The following is a 27,822-nucleotide window of genomic DNA, read 5'->3' on the forward strand; positions in this document are numbered from 1 at the left end:
CGGGAAAGGTCCTGGCAAGGATTATTCAACATCGCCTTGCTAGGCACGCTGAGGAGAGGCTTACGGAGCCCCAATGCGGCTTCAGGAAAGGGTGGTCTTGCACAGATGCCATATTTTCTGTCCGTCTGCTACAGCAGAGGTGTAGGGAATTCCAACAAGACCTACATCTCTGCTTTATTGACCTGGTCAAGGCCTATGATACCATCAGTAGGCCTGGGCTCTGGGTTGTTCTTCATGCTTTCGGAGTCCCTGAGGCAACACAAGCTTCCTTCATTAGCAAAATAACTGCAGTGAGAGTTATTTGTGATGAGACATTGTTATATAGGGTAAGAGGAGCCAAGGAGGACGGCGCAGGATGGGGGGGGGGGGGGTGCAGCCAGGAAGGTGAAGGTGAAGCTGATACTAAACGACGGAGCGACGGATGGGGGAGGGGAGACGCAGAGCGGGGGAGAGTAGCGGTTGAGGTTTAATATGGTTAATCACATCTTTCCAATAATTGCTCAATTTGAATCTATCTTCTCGGTTGAAGTTATGTCTATGTTTGAATATTTGTATGGCCTCATGGACAAATCTTTGGTGGTATCAAGACGGCTTGCAGAGTACCTTGGTATCGGAGAAAACAATATCATGATCACCCACAGCGTTCTAACAATGATCAGCAACGGCCGAAGAATTTGTTCTGCCGTGTTTCAAATCTCATTTGTGCTCTCGAATTCGGTCCGAAATATGTCGTTTCGTCTCTCCGATATAGCAGTCACCGCAGGTACAACTCAATTTGTAAACACCAGGGTACTGTAAGTCCGGAATGACAACCTTTACGGATGGGATCAGATCACGGATTTTGTGTACTGTATTGAACCGGACCTGGATCTTGTGTTTGTTTAGAATTTTGGAAATCTTTTTGGTAACGCCTGCTATGTATGGCAGCGTGATGATTTTGATCGGAGTTTCAGGTGGTTGTTTCTGCATGGTGGGAGAAACAGCTTGGCGGATGGTACGTTCTGAGTATCCGTTCATCTTGAGGACCAGATGTACATGTTTTAATTCACTGGCCAGGTGGTGTTGGTCAGAGATGCAATGAGCCCTATGGTATAGAGTTTTGATGAGGGAATTCTTTTGAGCTGGGTGGTGGTGGGAATCAGGCTTCAAGTAGGAATCTGTGTGGGTGACCTTCCTGTAAACATAATGTCCCAAAGAACCATCAGGCCTCCTCTCAAACAGAACATCCAAGAATGGCAGGTTGCCATCTTTCTCCACTTCCATGGTGAATATAATAGATGGGTGTCTAGAATTGATGTGGTCTAGGAAATGGTTCAATGCTGGGAGGCCATGTGGCCAAATGACGAAAGTATCATCCACAATTCTCTTCCACAGGGAAGGACGAAGGGTGGATGTCTGGATAGCGTCTGATTCAAACTTCTTCATGAAAACATTGGCTATCACTGGTGATAAGGGGGAACCCATAGGGGTACCCTCATTTTGTTTGTAGAAGGTACCATTCCAGGTAAAGTAAGTGTTGGTGATGAAGTGCCTAACCAGCGCAGGTACATCAGGGTTCAGTCCATGTTGGACCAAGTCTTCAATTATTGTTATGGTGTCAGGCACTGGGACCTTGATGAACAGAGAGACCACATCAAAGCTGACGAAGATATCGGCAGGAGACAGTACAATGTCCTTGACCATATAAACCAATTGGGTTGAGTTAAGTACTGTTGAGGTGGTCTTGCCAGTGAAGGGAAGCAGAGTATCCGATAAAAAACGGGCTAGCTTGTAGGTAGGAGAGTTGATCGTGGACACGATAGGCCGTAGTGGGGTACCTTCTTTATGGATCTTGGGAAGACCATAGAATCTGGGAGGTCTTGCAGCCGGGGGTTTTAAGGATACTCAGACCATACCATCCGCCGAGCTGTTTCTCCCACCATGCAGAAACAACCACCTGAAACTCCGATAAAAATCATCACGCTGCCATACATAGCAGGCATTACCAAAAAGATTTCTAAACAAACACAAGATCCAGGTCCGGTTCAATACAGTACACAAAATCCGTGATCTGATCCCATCCGTAAAGGATGTCATTCCGGACTTACAGTACCCCGGTATTTACAAATTGAATTGTACCTGCGGTGACTGCTATATCGGGGAGACGAAACGACATTTCGGACCAAATTTGCAAGCACAAATGAGATTTAAAACACGGCAGAACAAATTCTTCGGCTGTTGCTGATCATTGTTACAACGCTGTGGGTGATCATGATATTGTTTTCTCTGATATCAAGGTACTCTGCAAGCGGGTCTGGATACCACCAAAGATTTGTCCATGAGGCCATACAGATATACAAACATAGACATAACTTCAACCGAGAAGATGGATTCAAATTGAGCAATCATTGGAAAGATGTGATTAACCATGTTAAACCTCAACCGCTACTCTCCCCCGCTCTGCGTCCCCCCTCCCCCATCCGTGGCTCCATCGTTTAGTATCAGCTTCACTATTCCTGGCTCCACCCACACTCCCCCCCCATCCTGCGCCCGTCCTCCTTGGCTCCTCTCCCTCCTCTTACCCTATATAACAATGTCTCATCACAAATAACTCTTGCTACAGTTATTTTGCTGTGCCTTTTTTACACCTGATGAAGGAAGCTTGTATTTCGATTTAAAGCTTTCGTGACTGCAGGGATTCATCTTCTTGGTTCTTTCGGTAAAGTCACGTAGAAGGGAAGTAATAAAATAATAAAAATAAAACATAATAAAATAATTCTCACGACGTTTCGGCCACAACGCAGGCAGCTTTCCTCAGGTGAAGAATGAAACACCACCAAGCTTGGGGCGTATATTTAAGCTGGGTTGGAGGGGGGGAGGTGGGAAGAAGAGCGCCTTGACAAAATAATTTGCATATCAAGAGGAATTTAGCATATGGAAAATGTGTACGAGGTGGGCGGGGGGGTTTCAAATTAATATTATGCCCGTGCATTATGCAGGATTAGCAGCATCAAAGGGAGGGCGAAGGGGGGTAGCATTAACAAAGGAAAGGAATGTTAATAGTATGTAGCTGCAGTTACTAAACAACCACGTAAAAAACTAAAGTATAAACTACATAAACAACTAAAGTATAAACTACATAGCATCATCAGTATACTTACTATACTCTGCAATAAGCTGAGTTACTAACAGTAAGTAATACATTACAATTCTACGTCGTAAAAATTATATAATATGCTTCCATCTAAACTTTTATCTCTTACATCACACGAGTCTACACTGTAATATATACTGCCATAGACAAACCCAACATTAAATGATATACTGTATTGCTATAAACCACCTTATGCATTTTAATATAACACTATGTATAATTCTACCCACCCTTATGTGTATCACACTGCTATATGTTTACTATACAATTACGATACTATATATTACTTTGTACATTGTATTAAGCATATAAATGTTATACTATTTGTTATTATACACTGTACCATTGACTGTCGTGTCAATGGGTGAGTCGTGGGGGGAAACTTTGAGCGGAGCAAAGAATCCATTCCCTACGGAGAATACAATGCCAGTGAGTGGAACGCGGTCTGAAAGTCACCGTAAACGTGAACACAATCAGTTAGGATCCGAAATGGTTTATTACGTCCTTCCAATGATTGCTAAGCCAGAATTCATCTTCTCGGTTGAAATTGTCTCTGTGTTTGTATATGTGGATCGCCTCATGAACGAATCTCTCATGATAGCCAGATGGCTTGCAGAGAACCTCTGTCTTGGAGTAGTCAATGTCATGTGAGCCCACTGAGTTGTAACAGTGATCTGCCACGGCTGAGGTGTTTGTCCTACCGTGTTTTAGGTCTACTTTATGTTCACAGATGCGGTCCGAGACATGTCGTTTGGTTTCTCCAATGTAACTGCTACCACAGAGGCAACTTAGTTTGTAGACGCCAGGGTATTGTATGTCTGGAACCACATCTTTTACAGACGGGACCAGATCATGGATTTTATGTACCGTGTTGAATCGGACCTGGATCTTGTGTTTAATCAGGATTTTGGAGATCTTTTTTGTGACCCCAGCAATGTAGGGTAAGGTGATGGTCTTGAAAGGCTCCTCAACAGGATCCTTCTTGATGGTTGGAGTGATTCCTTTGCGGATTGTGTAGTCGGAGTAACTATTAGCCTGAAGAGCTTGGCGTACGTGTTTGAGTTCACTGGCAATGTGTTCCTGGTCGGAGATGCATTGGGCTCTATGGTATAGAGTCTTGATGAGGGAATTCTTCTGGGATGGATGGTGGTGGGAATCCGGTTTTAGGTAAGCATCCGTATGGGTGGCTTTCCTGTAGACAGAGTGGCTCATTGAACCATCAGGTCTCCTTTGAATTAGGACATCCAAAAAGGGTAGCTTGCCATCTTTTTCGACTTCCATGGTGAATCTGATGGCTGGGTGTATGGAATTGATGTGGTCGAGGAATTGGTCTAGAGCAGGCCGGCCATGTGGCCAGATGCCAAAAGTGTCATCTACGTATTAAAATGTATAAGGTATAGGGTGGTTTATAGCAATACAGTATATAATTTAATGTTGGGTTTGTCTATGGCAGTATATAGTACGGTGTAGACTCGTGTGATGTAAGAGAATAAATTCATAATCAACGTTTTTGGGTTTAGATCGCGTTATTTATAAATGTGTCGTAACCCTCCACCACCCGACACGGCCAATCAGTAAAAAAGTGTCACGTTGACAAAAGACAATTAGTTCACTGCTTTAGCCCACCGGTGTGTTGAAGCGTGAAACCACAACAATTTACAATTTGAGTACATGAATAATATTGGTCGCGAAAGCCTACGTGTTAAACTAAGAGAATAAAGTTTAGATGGAAGCATATTATATAATTTTTACGACGTAGAATTGTAATGTATTACTTACTGTTAGTAACTCAGCTTATTGTAGAGTATAGTAAGTATACTGATGATGCTATGTAGTTTATACTTTAGTTGTTTATGTAGTTTATACTTGTTTAGTAACTGCATGCTATTAACATTCCTTTCCTTTGTTAATGCTACCCCCCTTCCCCCTCCCTTTGATGCTGCTAATCCTGCATAATGCACGGGCATAATATTAATTTGAAACCCCCCCCGCCCACCTCCTACGCATTTTCCATATGCTAAATTCCTCTTGATATGCAAATTATTTTGTCAAGGCGCTCTTCTTCCCACCTCCCCCCCTCCAACCCAGCTTAAATATACGCCCCAAGCTTGGTGGTGTTTCATTCTTCACCTGAGGACGGCTGCCTGCGTTGTGGCCGAAACGTCGTGAGAATTATTTTATTATGTTTTATTTTTATTATTTTATTACTTCCCTTCTACGTGACTTTACCGAAAGAACCAAAGAGTACCTGCCTGGGTATTTCTTACCATCGGACAATCCACCCTCACAACTCGCAATTGGTGATGGACCAGTTGTGGAGAGAGTGGAAACTTTCGCTTACCTGAGCAGTGTGCTCATGACCAGCTCCGGTTTCACAGCAGAGGATTCACTCCGAATCAGTCGAGCGGCATTATCTTTTCATCGGTTCCGTAACGCTGTGTGGAAGCTACCTTGTGTCTTGTTCCGCACGAAGCTCCAGGTCTTCTCGGCCACGGTCATTCTCTCCCTTCTCTACGCTTGCGAAACATGAACCCCCCTAATGGAACATCTTCACCGGTTAGAAACATTTAGGCTGGCCTGCCTACCATCTATCCTGGGTTTAACCAGGCTGGATTGTGTGAGGAGCTCACAATTCCTTGAAAAATGTGGACAAAGTCCCATCGGTGAGCTCCAGCAGGCAAGGCTGCGTTTGCTGGGTCATGTAGCCCGCATGCCCAGCCACCGCATGCCTAAACAGCTTTTGTTCGGCCAGATCTAGGGGACTAAACGAGCGCGGCATGGGCTAGAGAAGAGATGGAGTGATGTGGTAGAGGAGTACGTGGAGCTGAGTGGACTTGCTGATGACTGGTACCAGCGGTGTCAAGATCGGCCTCTGTGGAGGAGGCTCGTGGGCAGTTGGAGGCAGTCGCCCTCCAATAACAACGGAGGGCGGAGGAGCACCGGGTGGCTAAAGCACAGCAAGTTGGCACAGTAGGGGGCACAGGTGGTGCATCAGCCAGTCGTCTCAGTCAATCGACCCATGGCACCTGGGTCTGCCCCGTGACCTCCTGCCAGCAGGCGTTCGACACTTCACGTGGCCTCAAGGTGCACATAGCCTGGCACAAGCGTCGTGGTGACGTCACCGCCACTTAGTGGCGAATGGCGGTTGTTGTTGTGGTGTTGTTTGTGTGTGTGTGGTGGGTGTGTTTGTTGTTTGTGTGTGTGTGGTGGGTGTGTTTGTTGTTTGTGTGTGTGTGGTGGGTGTGTTTGTTGTTTGTGTGTGCGTGGTCTGTGTTTTTGTTTTTTGTGTGTGCATGGTCTGTGTCTTTGTTGTTTATGTGTGTGTTTGTGTGTGTGCTTCGGCCAGTCATCTCAGTTGGTCGACCCATGGGCACCTGTGTCTGTCCCATGACCTCCTGCCAGCAGGCGTTTGACATTTCACGTGGCCTTAAAGTGCAATTAGCTTTGCACAGGCACTTTGATAACGTCACTTCCACTTACGGAAAATTGCGGTTGTTGTTGCTGCTGCTATTTTATGTGGAGAGCAGTAGTGTAGCAGTTAGAGCGCTGCGCTACGAACCCGGCGACCCAACTTCGATTCCAGCTCACGGCCATCACCAGTTATGATTATCTGAACTGGTCCTGGGCCTCACCTAGGTCGACTCGGCCTCAAATTAGTACCTGATGCGGTGTGTAAACATCGCCACTCGGGAGAGAAAGGCAGCCAGGCATAGTGCTGGCCACCCACCCCCTCTTGTGCCGTGCCGGCCTTTTTATAGGTGCTCACGAACAGCAACCTTTGTGTTTGTGTATGTGCAGGAGTTGAGCGTGAAGGTGAGCTCTGTTCTGCATGAGAAGGCAGAAATTGAGCTGCAATTGAAGGATGCAAAGGTATGCCCACTCTCTCCCACAGGATTGTCACAGCTTTCTTATGGAAACGTGTTCTCGCTGACATTCCAAGAAATCTGGAATATCTATTTTGGGAGGTGGCTGGGTAATAATAATAACAATAGTGTTATTATTAACAATAATGATCTCTGTGTGATTGATGGAGCCACCCTGCTCAGACTGCCTGACACGTGATGAGCGACTTGCATCACATCTCACCTCGCATCATTTTAAAGGGCACCCCTAGTGGCAGATGTGTCCCCGTAACTCGGTACCAGCCTGCAAGCAGGAATTAGTCTGCCAGTCGGGAGCAATGATCGCTTGTGTGTCTCAAGTGATTCATTCACAAGTCATTTGTCGAATTTGGTCAATTTGGACCATGACACCGGTACACAATGGCCTAATTTAGATGGACATGAAGAGATTTGAACACCCACCGTGAAGTATACAGCGCATATCATTTATGGTTAAAGCATCTGCAGCAATAGCCAGGTCGGCCTGCCGGATTTTAACCGTGAACCTCTGCAACAAGAGGAATGCACTACCGCTGCGCTCTGTAACCTCCCCTACATAGACTGCATGGAATCATTAAATCCCTGGTGCTTGGTGTCTGCATCTCAGGGGGATTTTCGTTGAAAGACACTCTACTAGTATCAGTGATTGAACCTGGAACTTAAGTAGTGTGGATTCACCCTGAACCTGTGCAGCAGTAGGTAATGGTGAGTGGGGACAGTAGGGCTTGGGGTGGGGCGATTTCACAACTGCGATGACCAATATCCCTCCTTAGAGCAGCAATATAACAGCAGATTCTTAGAAAAATTTAAGTGTCAGTGATTTTCTGCTCAAATCACTTGCACTCCCCCCCCCCCGCCCACATGTAGGCCGGCTCAGCGCGGCTGGAGCGTGAGCTGGAGCGCGCCCGCTCACGACACCACGAGCAGGACGTCCTGCATGAGGCACACGCCGCAGAGCTGGGCGAGCGGCTCGCCGAGACAGCCGCCCACGCGCTGCGCCTACAGGCCGACGTGGAACGGCTCACGTCCGAGCTGGAGATAGGCCAGCGGGCGGGAGCCACTGCCACCGTGGAGAAGAGGGAGGAGGAGATGGAGCAGCCAAGACGGGAGAATCTGCGGAGCGTGGAGAGGATGGTGGCAGAGTATGAGCAGTGCGGCGACGTGGAGGCGGAGGTGGAGGAGGGAGCGACAAGAGCGAAAATCCTGGAGCTCTTGCATCAGTTGGATAGGATGAAGGCCCTTCACTGTGAAGAGGTGGAGAAGCTTAGGTCGCTTACACATGAGGAGGTTGAGACTATTAAGGTGCAACACTGTGAAGAGGTGGAGAGGTCGAAGGCCCTTTACTGTGAAAAGGTGGAGCAGCTTCGGTCACTTTCAAATGAAGAGGCTGAGAAAATGAAGGCTGTGCACTGTGAAGAGGTGGAGAGGATGGTGGCCCTCCACAAGGAAGAGGTGGAGAAGCTTAAGTCACTTCCACATGAAGAGGTGGAGAGGATAAAGCTAGAATTTGATGAAGAGGTGGATAAACTCAAGTCTAGTCACTCTGAAGAGATGAAGCAGATGAAGATCCTTCACAGTGAGGAGGTAGAGAGGCTGAAGTCACTTCCACATGAAGAGGTGGAGAGGATGAATGCCCTTCACTGTGAAGAGGTGGAAAGGATGATGACCATCCACAAGGAAGAAGTGGAGAAGCTCAAGTCACTTCCACATGAAGAGGTGGAGAGGATAAAGCTAGAAATTGCTGAAGAGGTGGAGAAACTCAAGTCTAATCACTCTGAAGAGATGGAGCAGATGAAGATCATTCACAGTGAGGAGGTGGAGAGGCTGAAGACACTTCCACATAGTGAGGTGGAGAAATTGAATGCTCTTCACTCTGAAGAGATGGAGAGGATGATGGTGGAACACTCTGTTGAGGTGGAGAAACTGAAATATACTCATCAACAAGAGGTTGAAAATCTAACATCTGCTCACACAAAATATGTGGAACAACTGAAGTGTGATTGTGGTGAAGACGATCAACATCAGCAATCAGTTCCGGGTAAAGAGGTGGAGAAGATGAAAGCACTTCACAGAGATGAGGTGGAACAACTGAAGTCTGATCATGGTGAAGAGGTGGAGAGGCTGCAGTCACTTTTTAGTGAAAAGGTAGAGAAGCTGAAGTGCCTTCACAGTGAAGAGGTGGAGAAGATGAGAGCCAATTATTATCAAGAGGTGGACAGTCTACCATCTTTTCACAGGGAAGAGGTGGAACAACTGAAGTCTGACTACTGTGAAGAGGTGGAAAATATGAAGACCCTGCATACAGAAGAGATCGAGAGACTGAAGAATGATCAGTGTGAAGAGGTCCAAGAGCAGACATCAGTTCCAGATGAAGAGGTGGAGAGGCTAAAAGCACTTCACATAGATGAGGTGGAACAACTGAAGTCTAATCATGGTGAAGAGGTGGAAAGGCTCAAGTCTACCAATTATGAAGAGGTGGAGAGACTGCAGTGCCTGTCCAGCGAAGAGGTGGAAAGGTTGAAAGTCGATCATAAACACGAGATTGAAAATCTGTCGTCAGCTCACAGAGAGGAGGTGGATCAACTGAAGAAATATTATGATGAAGATTTGGAGAATCTGAAGTGCCTTAACAATGAAGAGGTGGGGAAAATGAGAGCTGATCATCATCAGGAGGTGGACAGTCTAACATCTGCTCACAGGGAAGATGTGGAACAACTGAAGTCTGACTTTGATAAAAAGGTAGATTCGCTCAAGTCTGCCCACTGTGAAGAGGTGGAGAAGCTAAGTGAAGCGGTGGAGAAATTAATAGCGGATCATCAGCAAGAGGTTGACGAACTCGTGTCTGCTCACAAAGAAGAGGTGGAACAACTGACGCGCAATCAATGTGAGCAAGGTTCAGTCACTGTGGAGAAACTGCAAGCTCTTCATAATGAAGAGATGGAAAACATGAGAGCCGATCATTGCCAGGTGGTGGACAGCCTAACATCTGCTCACAGAGATAATTTGGAACAACTGAAAACACTTCCTGAGGAAGAGGTGGAGAAGCTGAAGGGCCTTCACGGTGAAGAGATAGAGAAAATGAGAGAAGGTCATCTGCAAGAGGTTGAAAATCTGGTGTCTGCTCATAGAGAAGAGGTGGAGAAACTGAAGTCCAATCACTGTGAAGAGGTGTATAGGCTAAAAGTTCATCACAAGGATGAGGTTGGCAAAATAACGGTTGATCATGAAGAAGAGGTGGAGAGACTGAAATATCTTCACATAGAAGAGGTGGGGCAGCTGAGATGCGATTATGACAGTCGGCTAGAAAGTCTTCGGTGCCATCACGCCGAGGTAGTGCAGAGGCTAAATGATGAGCACCAAGTAGAGGTGGAAGGGCAGACAACTCTTGTCAAAGAAAAGATGGAAAAGCTGAGGTGTAACCACAGCAAAGAGGTAGAAATCCTTAAGTCTTGTCATCAAGACGAGGTGAAGAGGATAAGTTTGGCGCACACAGAAGAGGTCAAAGATGTGAATTCTGTCCAAGCGGTAGTTGTTGATCATGCTGTGTCCCATCATGACAAGACCGAGAAGAAGGAAGGGGTGGAGGTGGTGGTGGAGCGGGAAGAGGTGCAGGAGATGACGGGTGAGGACACGCAGCTACACGCTAGGGAGGTGGAGTGGGGCACCGTGGCCAGTGTGAGGGCAAACACTGGGAATCGAGGGGGCAGCACACAGGATCAGGAGGGAAGCAAAGAAGATCAAGAGAGAATCTCTGATAATAGGGAGGGCAGCATAGTGGGAAGCCTGCGTGGCATTCGGGCCATTTTGCTGCACCACTGTGCCTCAGAAGCAGAAAAGAACCAAGAACGTCTAACCCACATGGCAAGCCAGCTGCAGGTTCTCCTCCGTGAGATGGAGCAGGATGAAGAGCCCCCGGGCGAAGGCGATGGCGAGCAGGAGGAGGCTGCAAACCGGACATTGCAGAGCAAGTGGCGGGATCGGACGATGGATGCTGCGAGCAGGTTGAGAGAGACGCTGGAAGTGGCTGTTGATACCAGCGGGCTGCTGTGTGGAGAAATGAGACGGCTGCTGGAGGAGGACAAGGTTGAGGAGAAGGAGGCGGAGGAGGAGCATGTGGTGGGACTAGGAGCTACTGGCTCTGTGGCCTCAACAGAGGTGGAGGAACTTCGCTCACAAATAGGTATGGTGCATTAATTACACTGTAACAATTTTTTATTTATTTTTGTGTTCCTTGGTAGTCAGTTTTATTTCATAATTGCCTTATGCCTCCAATGTACAGAAAATGACTATTATTCTACACAAACTTTGCTTTTGTGACCAGGACAATCATATTTTTAAATTTACCTATTTTCAATGAGAAAACAGGCGAATTTGTGTATTTTCATTTGCATGAAGTCAGAAAAAAAAACATATAGATCAAAATTAACATGTATTTATACTAAAGTAATACAAACATTACTTCAAAAGATTTAGAAACCAAGGCGCACTACCACAGTTGGGACTGGCCATAGCAGGACCGACTTCTCTGTGAGGAGAAACAATGTCAAGATCCTGGAGTGCAATGAATTCCTAAAGAAGCTCAGTAGTAAGGAGAAAGCGGCTTGGAACAGCTTTGTCGCAGTGGTTTGTGGCTTCCTGTGCAATCACAAGGTCGAAAACTATGGAGCTGGTTGGGACTGGTGAAGAACTAGAGCACAGTGAGCTGTAAGATGTCCCTCAAAGTCCATATACTTGATGCTCATCTTGATAAATTCAAGGAGAACATGGGAGCGTACTCGGAGGAGCAAGGCGAGCACTTCCACCAGGATATACTGGAATTTGAACACCGCTACCAAGGACAGTATAACGAGAACATGATTGGAGACTACATTTGGGGGCTGATTCGTGAAAGGGATTTACAGCATAATCGTAAATCTCGAACAACTACTGTCTTCAAATCTTTTGTAGTCATGGCGGCTGGATCGGGGTCGCTGCCTTCATAGCACCCGAGAGAGAGACAGGGACGTTCTACTGCTAGGGATGAAGATCACTCGTCCGCTTAGCCCTGCGGTCACTGCGAAAGTATCTGGATTGGTCTGTTTAGCCATGTATGTTTGTTGAACTTATTTAGCACCAAAAGTAGCCAACCACCCTAATCAGAGGTGTCGGGGGAAAGGACAACAAATTAAGCAGTTAAAAATAAATTAGTTTTCAACCCTTCCTGTATTACAAAAACCGTAGTTTTAAGACCATTCATTAAACAAAGGATAATAAAACCACTAACTCTAAGTTTCTGAGGCAACTATCATTTTTCCACGGGTAGCTTAGCAGTAGTAGCAGTTATGTTTGTTTTTTTGCTATGGGAGGAAACCGGACAAGCTGGAGGAAACCAATGCAGAGCAGTGGAAGAACATGCAGACACCTCACAGTCACTAACCCAATCTGCAGAACAGGGGGAGAACATACAGGCTCCACAGAGAAAGGTGCCCGAGTTGGGAATTGAACCCGGACCTTCTTACTGTGAGGCACAACGTGTTACCACAGCGCTGCCACCCTGCTGTCTTAAGAGGGCGCTGCGGTGGCGAGATGCTAACTAGCTCGCCTGGTATATAAGAAGTCGTGGCTTCGATCCCGACCCTTATGCCTGTATATTTGGAGTTTGCATGTCTCTCTCTTATGATCGTGTGGATTTTTCTCCGGGTCCTCCGGTTTTTCCCTCCACATTTACAATCAACGTCACGCGGTTTGAGTATTTGGCTGCTATAAATTTCCACATGATAATAAGCCACTTCCTTGAGCTATCATATATGGCCAGGTCGCTTCTGAAAAAGAGCTCAGTGTTTAGCTGCATTGTGTGTTATCGGCGGCAGTTGCTCTGCGTGAGGGCGAGGAGAAGATGAACAAGATGAAGGCGGTGGCTGTGAAAGCGCGGAGAGAACTCGACATATGTCGTAAACAGGTACAAATCGATGCACTCTGTGTGACGAGTGATGGTGGAGATTGCCATGTGTGTGGTAATCGACACCCTGGACACCCTTGTGAAAGAGGCGTTCCATCTCGGGATTTTCCAGGTGAAATATAAAAGATGGTCATGATGGATGACTCGGACCACTGTCATCATTTTTTCCGGTGTTGATTATATGGAGACAATAATGGTGGTGATGATTGTGGAGAGCGGTGGTGAAGCGGTTTAGCACACTGCGCTACGAACCCGGCCACCCGAGTTCTATACCCACTCGCAGCCAAAACCTGTTACGATTATCTGAACATGTCCTGGGCCTCCCCTAGGTCGACTCAGCCTAAAATGAGTACCTGGTGTGGTGTGTAAAAACATCGGCAATAGGGAGACAAAGGCGGTCGGGCGTGGTGCTGGCCACCCACCCTCTCATGTGCCGTACCAGCCTTCAGAGGTGCTCTCTAACCGCACTTGTCCCAAAAGTCTGTTAAGGCTATACGGGGGATTTTTTTATTTGGTGATGATCATGGTGGTGGTGATGATTGGTACTCATGGTGATGTTAGTGATTAGTGACATTTCTATTGATGATGATGGTGGTGGTGGTGATAGTGATAAAGGTGATGTTGCTAGTCGTGATGATGATGATGACCGGTAGGTTCAGCAGCTGACAGAGGAGTTGGCGTCTGTGCGTGCGGAGAGAGCCTCAGCCCTGGGCTCCCTCGCGGAGCTCACTCAGGAGACCAACAGCTTCAAGGTGAGTGTTTGCATATACTCTACACACACACACTGAGTGGTGGTGTCATGGTTAGTGCACTGCACTACGAACCTGACAACCTGAGTTTTATTTCTGCTCATGGCCAACATTGGTGACGAATTTCTATTATAGCTAAGAACTAAACTATACTATTGTCTGAACTATCTGAACCGGTCCTGAGCCTACCCTAGGCCAACTCAGCCTTAAATGAGTAACTGGTGCAGTGTGTAGACATCGGCACTGGGAGTCAAAGGTGGCCGGACGTGATGCTGGCTACCCACTCCCACATGTGCTGTGGCAGCCTTCATAGGTGCAACTTGCTAACACCACTTTCCCCAACAGTCTATTAAGGCTATACGGGGGATCTTTTTCTTTGTAGCTATACCCAGCTACAGAACATGCGGCCACCTCCTTTGCGGGTGCGTGCGCTGTGAGCCACATGCTCTAGGTGGCGGTGGAGGCCGCACTGCGTTGTTACAAGTTTCAAAAACGTGTTAGACTGATAGTGTTTAACCTTCAAACTCTTAAGCGATGAACCTCCCCTGGTTAAGAATCCAGCTCAGAGTTCTTTAGCCTCTTAGCTTTGTTGGAAACTGTGCAGAGCCTGCAGGTGGAGTTTGAGAAGCTGGCCAGGAGTCTTGATGAAGAGAGAGAGAAATCGAAAGCTGCAGACAAGAGGATCGAACAACTTTGCAGAAGTCTTCAGGGCAGTACGCAGGAGGTAATCTCGCGCCACACACACACGTGCGCTACAACAGTGATCATTGCAAAAGGAACTGGGACTGGTGGCTCTGCTGCACTTGGCCTTGTAACCCAGCACTGCAGCAGGCAGCAAGGGTTGTCGATCACAACTCCCTCCCTGCCGGTGTGCATCGTTGTTGTCGTCTCCTGGCTTGCCAGGGCATGATGGCAGTGCAGCAGGTGGATGCCTTTCCATCCGTATTCCTCCTGTATGGCGATTGAGGATTACTTCCCTTGCACGTGGGGTATTCTCCAGGGCACAACTCTGTACACTTGTTAATGGATTTGGCCACACGTATTGGACCGCAGAGCTTGGAGCAACTGTTTGCGCTGGCCCTGCCTGCCTTCTCGCTGTTCCGTGGTTTCCTCGGTGTGAAAACTGCCACGTTACAAATTTTATACAGCGGCGTTTTGATCTGCAATTTTAATCAATGACGCCGCTAAATAACAATAACAATATTATTATTAGTTGACTTTGAACACATTGCATGGAATTCATCAATATTCGTCTTATCTCGGAATATTAGCGGGACTGACCCTGGATCGTGCTTTGATGGGTCACCACCTTGCGTAAAAAGTGTAATAGGCTGGTGCGGGGCTCTGTGTTAGCAGAGGGCAGTGCGGCAAATGCTATTGTTATACAGTCCTATGCTAAAACGTCTATGCTTGCCGCTTCCACCGACCCAGGCTTTTTGATGATCCAGCACTCACTAATTAGCTACGTTCTCACCAGCCGTCGGTTACCTCCTCATCACCCTGCTGCAGCTATCACTACCATGGTTACTGTTCCCCTGACCCTCCCTCATTGATTCATCTACTCAATTTGAGAGCTCGATCTAAGCCCAGGTACTGACTGTTTCTTCTCCACCTCACTATGTTTAACCACCAATACCAATATCCACCATTGCCACTAAGTGACGGTGACGTCACCACGGCGCCTGTGCCAGGCCGGGTGCACCACCACTACACCACCACACTACAGGTCACAACACTTACTCTTTTGGCTTCTTTCCGCACGTGGTGCTCAGCTTTGAAATTCTCCCTCGCATCACGTCTTTTCCTAAGCTCGTACAGTTACGCTCGTTGCTTCAACAGCATTGATCTGCCACGACTCACGCGGCATGCGGCGAGTGGCCCCCGGGCCCTGACGGACGACGGACGATGATGCCCCCCTCCCCCATATGCGTGCGTGCATCAGTACGAGTCTGTGCGTGCGGAGAGGGAGGCCATCGCCGGCCGCCTGAACCTGGCCGAGGCCACGGTGCGGAGAATGACGGCAGCACTGGCGGAGGCTCAGAAGGGGCTCAATGCTGAGCGCAGCCTCCACCAGCACACGGCCACGGTGAGCGTGGCGACGACGATGACGGTAGTGGTGGACAGAAGAGCGACACGCAATGGCTGACTTAGGCCGTTGTGCTGTTTGTACATTCACTCTCACTCGTTCCAATCTGTACAGTCATTGCAAACTGTTGTGATGACACCGCCACTTAGTGGCAAATTGTGGTAGTTGCTGGTATTTTTTTACACGGTGGCTGAGCACAGTCCCAAAATGTCAAACGGCCAGTGACAACAGCAATATCAAGTTGTAATAGATACGAGTCAGTATATATTTTTTATTGAGCCAGGTTATAAGAGCTTTGGAAAAGGAAATTCCAAAATGGAGCAGAAAGAGAAGATTTGCGAACTTATGTGTGGTGAGTTAGTGAGTGGGTTTGTAAGTGTGTTATGACCGACAGTGTGGTGAGTGAGTGGGTGTTGTGAACTTCAATCAGTGTGGTGATTGAGTGGGTGAGTGAGTGATAGGTTAGTGTGTGAATGGGTTAGTGACCAGCCACCGCATGCCCAAGCAGCTTCTGTTTAGCCACTTGGAGGCGGCTAAACGGGCAAGGCACATGCTGCACAACAGGTGGTTTAATGTGGTACAGGATGATGTGGAGCTGAGTGGACTTGCTGAAGACTGATACCAAAGAGTCCGATTTTTTGTATCAAAAACGGCCTCTTTGGAGTAGGCTCGTGATGGATGCTCCCAACAACAAAAAAAAAGGAAAGAGGAACGATTCCCACATCAATGAGCGGAGCCCTGGATGGCTAAAACACAGCGAGTTGGCACAGTGGAGAGCACAGCTGGTGTATCTGCCAGTCATCTCAGTCAGTCAACCCATGGTACCTGGGTCTATAATAGAGGTTTTTGGGTTAGATCCGTAAATATAGCCAGCTAGTAAGGGTTGTCATGTAAACAGAACATGCCAATTCGTCACTAGTACAGCACACCGGTGTGTTGGAGAGCCAAGCCACAACATTTACATGTTCTTTTTACGTGACAACCCTTACTAGTTGGCTGTGTCGGGTGGTGGCGGGTTTTAACGACGCATTTTTATATTTACGCAGTCCAGTGACCTGTCCGCAGCGAGCCTTCGACACTTCACGTGACTTCAACATGCACCTAGCCTGGCACAAGAGCTTTGGTGGCCACCTAGTGACGAATGGCGGCCGTTTTTATGACCTTGGTTGAACACAACGTAGATTAGACGCAAGTTAAGTGCACACGTATTTGCCTGCAGGAATCCCAGGCTGCCCACCGGGAGCTGGAGGAGAGTCGCCGGGAGCTGGAGGAGAGTCGCCGGGAGCTGGAGGAGAGTCGCCGGGAGCTGGAGGAGAGTCGCAAGGAGGCTCGCCGGGGCGAACTGCTGGCATTGGAGGTGGGGGACCTGGAGCGAGCAAGTTCCGACCTGCGCTCGCGCCTTGCCGAGCGAGACGCCACCATTGCCGCCATGAGAGACCTCGCGGAGACCCACGGAGCCACCGCCACCACCATGAGGGCCGACCACGGTGGGAGAGAGCGGGGGGAGAAGGAGGGAGGAAGGGATGTGATGGTTGAGAGGGAAACACAAAACAAGGAGCGGAGCAGAGAAAGACACAAGTCATGGGAAAAAATGAGAGTCAAGACAGGGACATTATAACTTTTTCACTATTTTTATTTTACGAGATAAGGCCCACTGAGCTATATAGCTCTTATTCAGAAGCTATCTGGCCACAGAAAATGGCTCATCACATGAGCCATTTCGTTGAGCCAAATACTCTAAACACATGTTTCTAAATGTGGAGGGAGAAACCAAAGGACCCGGAGAAAAATCCACCCGACCATGGGGAGAGAGACAAACTCCAGATATACAGGCGTCATGGTCGGGATCGAACCCACGACCTCCTGCAACTCGGGCGTGTTGTAGGAGGAGACACAGGGAAACATGAACCATAGGGAGATGAAAAATGTATGTGGAAATAAGACGAGGAGGTGTTAGACACAGGGAGACACCCAGGGAAAACCAGGGATGAGCACTGCCCTCATTCCTGGTTGAGCAGTAAATGCAACATTTGTATTGAACTAGGACCACTATCTAACAGAGTGGGTCCTTGCCAATAATCATCTAGCAGTTCACCAGCATTGATTCAAGCAAAGCATGACTGCTGATAAGACTGAATGTCGAACTAGTCAATTTTTTTCTATCTACGTGGCTTTACCAAAAGACCCAAAGAATATGAATTCCTCCAGTCACGAAAGCTTTAAGTCAAGATTTAGTCCTATTGCTGCTGAAATCATGCACTCGCAGAAGGCCATGCGACTGATGGGATGTGTACAAAATACCATCATTTTTACGTGGAGATACAGTTTTGGGAATGGTTCCATCTTGTCTCCCTATTTTGACCTTGTCTCCCTTGCACACTTGCATGCATACTGATGTATAAAGACAAAAATCCCCATATAGCCTTGATAGGCTGTTGGAGTAAGTGCTGTTAGCAAGCACCTATGAAGGCCAGCACAGCACACGAGGGGTGGGTGGCACACACCATGCTCGGCCGCCTTTGTCTCCCGAGTGGCAATATTTACACATCGCTCCAGTTACTCATTTGAGGCTGAGTCGACCTAGGGGAGGGCCAGGTCTGATTCAGATAATGGACACTGGTGTTGACTGTGAGCAGGAATCGAACTCGGGCTGCTGGATTTGAAGTGTAGTGCGCTAACTGCTACAATACCGCCGCCACACATGCATACACACACATACACATTCACTTGTACATGCACACACATTCACTCAGACCCATGCCCATGCGCAATTTCACGCACAGGTGTATATCCACAGAGTCACTAAAAGCTTCTCTGGAGGCATCGGAAGAGCGGAACGGAAAGATGAAGCAGCTTCTTGTCAAGATCAAGAAAGAACTTGCGGATTCTCGTAAAACCGTACGTGCATTCAGATTTCAAATGGATAGTGTTCAACCAGGTGACAACACTTGAGACCAGGTGCTTCAACACAAAATTACTCGTGCTTTTAACTAAATTGCATCGGAAATCGCATAAGACTTATTTTAACTCGGATTACCTAAGATAGTTATGCAAAGAAAACAGTGTAAGTTAAGAGAGGGGTGGTCGGGACGAGCTTTATATCCGTGGAAGGTATTTATATAAAACTAGCTTATATACCCGGCATTGCCCGGGCCAAAAAAATATTTCAATACTATTAAAAATCTAACAGCAGTGCGTACTGACTGTGGTGGTACCTGCTATCACTACAGTAGTACATACTGACTCTATAGCAGTATTTATCGACTCTATAGCACAAAGTACTCACCTGACAGAGTGGTGTGGTGAGGCCTAGTCCCGTGCAGAGCCTCCGGCCTCGCCTAGATTGTCCAGCCGGCCGAGGTGGCACCTTGGCAGGCTGGGGCTGGGCTGCTACCCTTGACCCCCTCCACAGCCACAATCTCCCCGGCCGCTCTGCAGTAATATCTACGTACTATAGTGGTAGCATCTAGCGACTGTATATATTAGTAACTGCACCCATCGGGGTCGGGGGGACATCACACAGTGAAGATTTAAGCTCAGCGTTTAGTGTATTTTTCAAGCATTTCTAACGAGAAAGAAAATGTCCCCTCACTCCCACCGAAGGCATGCGACTTGGCATGGGCCATCCCCCCCACCAAAGGCACGTCAGTTGGTATGGTCGTGCACACATCATCTTACCTAAAAAAGGCATTCTTTGTCTGTCTGTCCTGTCTATTTGTCCGTCTGTGTACGCGCGCTTGCGAGGGATTTTTGGCTCTCTAACGGTGGGGTTTATATCGAAAAAAAGTTGGCATGCAGCACACCCTAAGCCCCACGGTGGGAATAGGCTATTCCGTTTTACCATCCGTAAACTTTAAAGTAGTTAAAATATAGTTTTTGTGCGATTTACCTTTATTTATTGATTTCCTTTTGCCACCAGGCGCGGGACAAAGCACACTATTGCGCATGCATGAAACGCTGACAGGAGTTGCCACTGGCAACGCACACACGCCATAGCTGGAGGGTGGGGGGGATTTCTCATTCGCGTTCAAAATGCAAAAAAAATACACGCAACGCTGAGGTAAATTCATCAAAGTGTCATGTCTTCTTCTCTCACCCCCCACCCCAATGTGTGCACTTACTATTATAGGGTCGGTAGATACTAAAATTATAGCGCTTAGACAGTATTATTGTAGCGCGGGGGGGGGGGGGGGGGGTAGCGGCCTAGCCTCGGCCGGCAGGGCAATCTAGGCGAGGCCGGGGGCTCTGCACGGGACTAGGCCTTACCACGGCACTCTGTCAGGTGAGTACTCTGTGCTAAACAGCAGATATTTACTGCTATAGAGTCAGCATGTACGACTTTAGTGATAGCAGGTACCACGACACAGTATGCACTGTTTTAATCATAGCAAGTCCCATCACAGTCAGTATGCACTGCTGTTGTGAAAGCAGGTACCACTACAGTATACACTGCTGTAATCATAGGTACCACCACAGTCGGTATGCACTGCTGTAGTGAAAGTAGGTACCACCACAGTATTCACTGCTGTAATCATAGCAGGTACCACCGCAGTCAGTATGCACTGCTGTTATCATAGGTACCACCACAGTATGCACTGATGTAATCATAGCAGGTACCACCATGATGTGTGCCTGTGTCTTTTTGCCAGGGCAACGCCAGATATCTATGTGTGTGCGTCGACGTGTGTGTGCAAGTCCAAGTGTGCATGTCAGTCGCTATGTGTGTGTTACCATCAGCCCCACCAAAACTAAGCACCTGCCTGGGTAATTTGTACCATCGGACACTCCACCCCCACAACTCCCAATCGGTGATGGGGCAGTTGTGGAGAGAGTGGAGAGCTTCCCATACCTGGGCAGTGTGCTTATGACCGGCTCCAGTTTAACAGCAGAGGTCTCACTCCGAATCAGTCGAGCAGCAATATCTTTTCATCATAGCTTCCACACGCTGTGTGGAAGCTACCTAGTCTGTTGCTCCGCACGAAGCTTCAGGTCTTCTCGGCCACGGTCATTCCCTCCTCTACGCTTGCAAAACGTGGACCCCCGTAATGGAGCATCTTCGCTGGTTAGAAACATTTAGGATGGCCTGCCCACAATCCATCCTGGGTTTAACCAGGCTGGATTGTGTGAGGAGCTCACAAATCCTTGAAAAATCTGGGCACAGTCCCATCGGTGAGCTCCTCCGGCAGGCAAGGCTGTTTTGGCTGGGTCATGTAGCCCGCATGCCCAGCCACCACATGCCTAAACAGCTTTTGTTCGGCCGGATCGAGGGGGCTAAACGGGCACGGCACGGGCTAAAGAAGAGATGGAGTGATGTGGTAGAGGAGGACGTGGAGCTGAGTGGACTTGCCGATGACTGGTACCAGCGGTGTCAAGATCGGCCTCTGGAGGAGGCTCGTGAAGGACGCTACTGGGCAGTTGGAGGCAGTCGCCCTCCTAAAACAACGGAGGGCGGAGGAGCGACGCTCACAACAACGAGCGGAGCGTCGGGTGGCTAAAGCGCAGCAAGTTGGCACAGTAGGGGGCACAGGTGGTGCATCAGCCAGTCATCTCGGTCATCTCAGTCAGTTAACCCGTGGCACCTGGGTCTGCCCCGTGACTTCCTGCCAGCCGGCGTTCGACACTTCACGTGGCCTCAAGGTGCACTTGGCCTGGCACAAGCGTCATGGTGACGTCACCACCACTTAGTGGCCAATGGCGGTTGTTGTTGTTGTGTAAGTCCATGTGTGTGCGTGGCTCCATGTGTGTGTGTCTTAGTCGATATGTGTGTGTGTAAGTCCATATATGTGTGTAGGTCGATGTCTGTGTGTGTTTGAGTCGCTGTATGTGTGTACATCGATTTGTGTGTGTAACTCCATGTGTGTGTGTATCTAAAGTCGATGTCTGTGTGTGTGAGTCCATATGTGTGTGTGTGTAAGTTGATGTCTTTGTGTGTGTGGGTCAATGTCTGTGTGTGTAGGTCGATGTGTGTGTCTTGTCTTTTTCACCTGGGAAACGCCAGGTACTTACCGCTAGTAAATAAATAAATAGATAGCGCAACAAAAATCGCACTAAATCGCTAATTAAACTAATTAAAAGTTGACAGATGTGAAAAAGGAATAGCGCTTGCTCACGGCGGGGCTTACGGCGTCGTACCTGGCTATGTTTATTTAACGTATACCTCACCGTGCGAACACACACAAACCGACAAACAGACAATTTTTGACTTTTATATATTTAGATAGAAGATGGGTATTGTTTATATAAATGTTTAAATTCAATAGGCAATACTTACTTTGACTGGGATCCTACGTGTGATTGCTGACGGTTTGGGTTGTCTGATTGTACGGCTACTCAGGAGGAGGTTTTGGTTAAGTAAACCGTTACCCGTTTCCATACACACAAAACACGCACACTGTCACACACGCATACACGCAGAGGCACACGCCTACACAAAGACAAACAGACATTGTTGGGGAAAGTGCTGTTCGCGAGTAGCACCCATGACGACCGGCATGACATGAGGGAGTTTGTGGCCAGCACCACACCTTTGTCTCCTTCGTGGAGATGTTTATATTGCAGCAGGTACTAATTTCAGCCTGAGTCGACTACATACACTGCAAGGATTGATACTCTTAGGTTTTTTCGGTGAAGTCACGTAGGTAAATAAAAAATAAAAGTAAATAATAAAAATCATAGAAATAATAATAGAAATAAAAGAATAAATCACGACGTTTCGGAGGCAACACAAGTCTCCGTCATCAGGTGGGACCGTCGCAGCTAAAATTTACTGTATTATTTTCTGTATTATTTACTTTTATTTTTTATTTTTACCTACGTGACTTTGCCGAAAAGACCTAAGAGTATGTGCACAATCACATACAAATACTTCCCCACACAGCCACACTCCTTCTCAATCAAACACAAAAATGCAAAGTTCCCCCTCTAGTCTTAACAGACTGTTGGGGCAAGTGCTGTTAGCAAGCATCTGTGAAGGCCGGCACACGAGGGGTGGGTGGCCCCATGCCCGGCTTCTTTTGTCTCCCCAGTGAATTTTTTTTGACACCGCATCAGGTACTCATTTAGACTGAGTTGATCTATTGGAAGCCCAGGACCAGTGAAAAAAAATCGTCACTGGTGTTGACCGTAAGCAGGAATCGAACTCAGGTTGCCAGGTCTGTAGTACAGTGTGCTAACTACTGTGCCACTTCTCCCCACACACACATAAAGACAATCCAATGCAATGTAACAACGTTCGATTACATATACGTAGACTCACCTTGCACTCGCACACATAAAAGCACTCAAAATCACACTCGCGTTGCACAAAGTGGAGGGGTCCGGTATCCATGAGCATTAATGCCCATAACTTGAGCATTATTTATAATGCTATGATAAACTGTTATAACCGCCGTACTTATCTCTGACATGGAGCGACATAGACGCACGCAGCTCACTCTCGAAGCTGTGTGCGGATACTGCTGCCCATGCCTGCTTCTTTCTTGCGTGGCGCCTCCTGCTGCTGCCATGAAGAGTTTTATTCACGGAGGTGGACACCCACAATAAACTTGCGTGTCTACTGCTCATCTGCAAAGTTCACTCTTGCTCAGCACCAAACTGTAATTAACCTTGCAGCCAATTGGCTGTCATTTTGCAGCTGCCTGTCTGAAGCCTTGCAACTGATTGGCTGGTGCAGTGGAAGCGATGATGCGATCTTGAGCGACATATGCAACTCACGCAGCGTTGTTATGTCACTAGGAATGTGTGCAAGTAGTTGACATTTTAACCGAGACCATTTTAGATCCTACGACAATCGCTATCTGTCGGATTTTACGCATATTTTCTGTACTCAGACCCTTATGTCACCAAAATGACAAAAAAATTACATGAAAAAAACAAGTACAACAATGAATCAAACATTAATCCAAGCAAAAACAATTGGAATAAAATCTGAGCGCTTGAATCAAACAATGAGAGGTGGCCAAGTGGCTCAGCAGGCTTATAATGGCCAATTCGGGTTAAAATTTGACTAAACCAGGCTCTCATAACGGCCATGGGAGAGGCAATAATAATGCCTTATTTTTATATATCACAGCGTTCATTCATGCAAAGTGCAAATCAAACACTGCCGTAGAATTTGTAACGCGCACAGATTTCACATGGAGGCGCAGTAGACCACAGATAGGTGGGAAGCCAGCCAGAACTGGTACCAACAGTCTTCCAAGCTCTGCGGTCCTATATTGGGACGTATGTAAACTCTATTCATGAGTGGTGACATGGCACACAATGAGTTTATACCTCCCGAGATCTTTAAGGTCCATCGTGGCAAGAGTAGGCCATTGTGTGCCAGCTTTATGATCCAAAATTACCTTAAAATTATCCAGTTGTGATTTAACTAGCAACCTTTGTATGTTGTATGTATGTTGAACTTCTTTGGCATGGTACGTAGCCAACCACGCTCATCGGAGGTGCACAATCTTTCCCCTCTATTTCAAAGACTTTGGCTGGACCCCCCTGAAATAAGAGTTATGTGAGATTCAGTTAAACTTTCCCAGGTAAACAACGATCATTGTAGAAAATATGGAAATAACGTTTATACACGTGGGAGGAAACTGGTGCATGCGGAGAAAGCTCACACGCGCAATGAGCTGCCAACCACTGGAAAATTATGGTTGGGTGTCCATCTCATTCTTGGGGTTCATAATAGCCGTGCAATGTGAGCTCATCACTATTTTCTTCATAGTAATGATGGGTTGTGGCCGAGTCGCTAACCCCGCATCGTTTAAATATCACTTTGTCACCAGGAAGCCGAGCAGCAGGCCATTCTCGACACCTCACAGTCTCAGTTGGAGCAAGCCCAGCAACAGATGGAAGAACAAAAGGTATTGATCCTGTCACCCGTTCCTTCTTTTCTTCATTTGTAACTTTATTCGGGGACTGATCATTGGTGTCATTGTGTAGAATTTAAAGTAACAAAATAAGCAGACAATATGCCTCCTTCACATATCTGTCCCTCCACTTACAAAATTAAAGTATTAATTTCTATTTTGTTGGGTGCCAAGAAGTCATCGCTGGATGTACTACTTCAGCTCGCCTGTGGCCGAGAGATGTATATTTATGTTTGTAATGTTGATTATATCCGTATATTAAACTTTATTTGAAGCTTTCATGACTGCAGGAATTACTCATTGGTTCTTTCGGTAAAGTCAGGTAGAAAGAAGATAAATTAATAATAGAATACAATGTTTCGATTGCAACACAAGCAACTGTCATCAGGTAGAACTAAATTTGACAGAGACAAAACACAGGCACGGCGACACACAGACAGACACACAAGCAGAGAGAGACAAAACAGTGACACACAACATAGACACACAGAGACCCAATGCCTCTGTGTCGAGGCCTTAAATAGAGAGAGGGGGGGACAGAGAGAGAGGTGGGTTTGCTGGAGCACCTGCTGGAGCAGAGAAATAAGCATGTCAATGAAAGACCCAACAAGACTGGTACATTTTAGAGAGAGTTGTGTGGAAATTCACCCCGAAGCGACCGAGGGAGAGAAAGAGCGAATGGACCTTTGAGAGCCTGGTAAATTTTAGAGAGAGAAATAGGCCGTTTTGGAAAACAAAATGTAGCAATTTTTTGGGAAATGTAATGCAATGCAACGCAACACAGAGAGTCGGCTAACACAGTTAACGCATAAACTGGTGAATTACGATCTCCAAAGATTGCTAAATTTGAAGTTAAGTGTGAAATTTGACAGAGACACACAGAGAGAAAACAAACTTAAATACTCAACAACTGTCATCAGGTATAACTAAATTTGCGAGAGAGACAAAACACAAACACGGAGACACACAGAGAGACACACAAGCAGAGAGAGAGACAACACAGAGACACACAACATAGACACAGATATGTCATGCGTATTTCTCTGCTCCAGCAGCTGCTCCAGCAGACCTACCTCTCTCTCTGCCCCCCCCTGCTTGTGTGTATGTCTGTGTGTCTCCGTGTCTGTGTTTTGTCTCTGTCAAATTTAGTTCTACCTGATGACGGTTGCTTGTGTTGCAATCGAAACGTCGTAGTCTGTTATAAAATTTATTTATTTATTTTCTACGTGACTTTACCGAAAGAACCAAAGAGTAATCCGTATATCATTGTTGTAATTCATATTAGTATAATTATTTATGTTGTTATGCTTATTTATTTTTACTTTGACATTCGACGTAAGAGTGGTCTCTCCTAACTTTTTGCTCAGTGTATTGTCTTAAATCCGTTATGGAAGCAGAGTAATGACATTTTAATTTGCCACATTTCTAGCAAATAGAAATAAAAGCAACAAGAGCTGTGTATCCTGAAGAAAAAATTATTCACACATAAATCGGTGTTGTGCATTGAATTTCCTGTAACGTGAGTCGACACGGGCAGATTATTGTCAGACTGATCATTGTAACAATTGTGGCGAGATGTTAACTACCTTGCCTGGTATACAGGAAGTAGTGGGTTCCATCCCAACACCTGCCGCATATTTGAAGTTTGCAGATTGTCCCTGTGGTCGCGTGGGTTTTTCTCGGGGTCCTCCGGTTTTTCCCTCCACACTTGCAAATATATATATATTTTGGCTGCTCTAAATTTCAACGTGATAAGCCACCTCTTTGAGCTATCATTTGTGGCCAGGTTACTTCTGAAAAAGAGCTATATTGCTCAGTGAGCCTTAACTGCTAAAATAAAAATAACTGCAATTTAATTACAATTAAGTTACAGAAACATGAAACGGTTATCGGGTGACTGTTGTACTCATGCGCTAAAAGACATGGATGTCGAGTGCGATGACGTGACACACCGCGTGGACGTTGCCGATCCCCCAGCTGCTGCTGGCGGAGGTGAGCGGGGAGAAGCACCGCTGCCAGGAGCAGTCCCGCGTGGCCGCCCTGCAGCACCAGGCCGCCGTGACGGCGCTCACGCTCAGGGCCGCCGTGCTGGAGGAGGCATGCTCCTCCACCAAGGTCGGTGGCTACGAGCGCGCAGGTTCAGAGCTTCGGGCAAAGGTCGGAGGGGGAGCGAGAGGGGGCATTTATCCGCGCTCTTGCCTTGCGGTTTGACGAGCCTTGACGAGCCATCGCAACGTGTAGACATGGGACATGAATCGTTTATTTTTTTGTCTGTACAGTCTGATTTGCATTGTCTCGTTTGTACAGTCTGATTGGCTTCGTCTCGTTTGTACAGTCTTATTTGCATTGTCTTGTTTGTGCCATCTCATTTGCGTTGTCTCAATCATCGTGTATAATTTATTTTATGTATTGTTTTCCTGTCTTGTGTGTCTAGTTTGTGGTTTTCATCATGTTGCCGTGTTGTATTTCGTTTTTTTTTACAGTCCTGTTCCATCTCACTTGTATTATCTCATTAATATTGTGAAACGTAAACATTTTTCTGTCTTGCTTGTATGGTTTGTGCACTGTCTTGTGTGTGTTCTCTCTGGTTTGCACAGGCGACTATGCTTGTGGCTATTGCTATTAACACTCATGTCTCGATGTGTCTTCCTGTCTGTCCACCTCTGTCTCCTTGTCTCTCACTCCTCCCCATGCACCCCCCCCCCCCCCCCCCGCGTATCTTCTTGTCTCCCTGTATCAACCATTGCCTTCCCGTGTCTTCCCGCACCTCCCCGCATCTCTCCGCGTCTCCCCGTGCCTCCCTGTGTCTCTTTGCACCTCCCCCCATTTCCCTGCGTCTCCCCCCATCTCCCCATGTCTTCTGCACCTCCCCGTGTTTCTCCGTGTCTCCCCTGCACCTCCCCGCCGCATCTCCCAGGCGGAGTTGAAGTCGGTGCGTGCCGAGTTTGAGGCTTACAAGGTGCGCGTGCACAGTGTCTTCAAACAGCAGAAGTCTCGCTCGCCCGCCGTCGCCCCAACCGACTTGGCTGAGAAAGAGAGGTGAGGCATTCCCTGGTCGCGGTTTGGTTTTTCGAATGGAGCGCACCCTCCTTTTACGCCGATAAGGACGGTTAGCTACGCACGGTGTGATAAAAGTCCAACATGCTTACGTGCATACAAGTGCTAAGAGAC

General features: G+C 47.2%; 1 protein-coding gene across 2 annotated transcripts in view; it reads left to right on the forward strand.

Moving 5' to 3' along the window:
- Window positions 1-27,822, forward strand: part of GCC2 (GRIP and coiled-coil domain containing 2) — a 76,050-nt gene that overhangs the window by 29,124 nt on the left and 19,104 nt on the right. For both annotated transcript variants that reach the window (XM_061570449.1, XM_061570450.1), the window contains exons 5-15: window positions 6,932-7,003; window positions 7,882-11,194; window positions 12,864-12,952; window positions 13,606-13,704; window positions 14,306-14,425; window positions 15,644-15,787; window positions 17,007-17,274; window positions 18,585-18,685; window positions 24,568-24,645; window positions 26,629-26,766; window positions 27,569-27,690. In XM_061570449.1, coding sequence (XP_061426433.1) covers window positions 6,932-7,003; window positions 7,882-11,194; window positions 12,864-12,952; window positions 13,606-13,704; window positions 14,306-14,425; window positions 15,644-15,787; window positions 17,007-17,274; window positions 18,585-18,685; window positions 24,568-24,645; window positions 26,629-26,766; window positions 27,569-27,690 — 4,544 coding nt within the window. The remainder of the gene's footprint in view (window positions 1-6,931; window positions 7,004-7,881; window positions 11,195-12,863; window positions 12,953-13,605; window positions 13,705-14,305; window positions 14,426-15,643; window positions 15,788-17,006; window positions 17,275-18,584; window positions 18,686-24,567; window positions 24,646-26,628; window positions 26,767-27,568; window positions 27,691-27,822) is intronic.

Source organism: Lethenteron reissneri, chromosome 45 (assembly GCF_015708825.2).
Source record: "Lethenteron reissneri isolate LAM-NWPU_2019-01 chromosome 45, ASM1570882v1, whole genome shotgun sequence".
NCBI lineage: Eukaryota > Metazoa > Chordata > Hyperoartia > Petromyzontiformes > Petromyzontidae > Lethenteron > Lethenteron reissneri.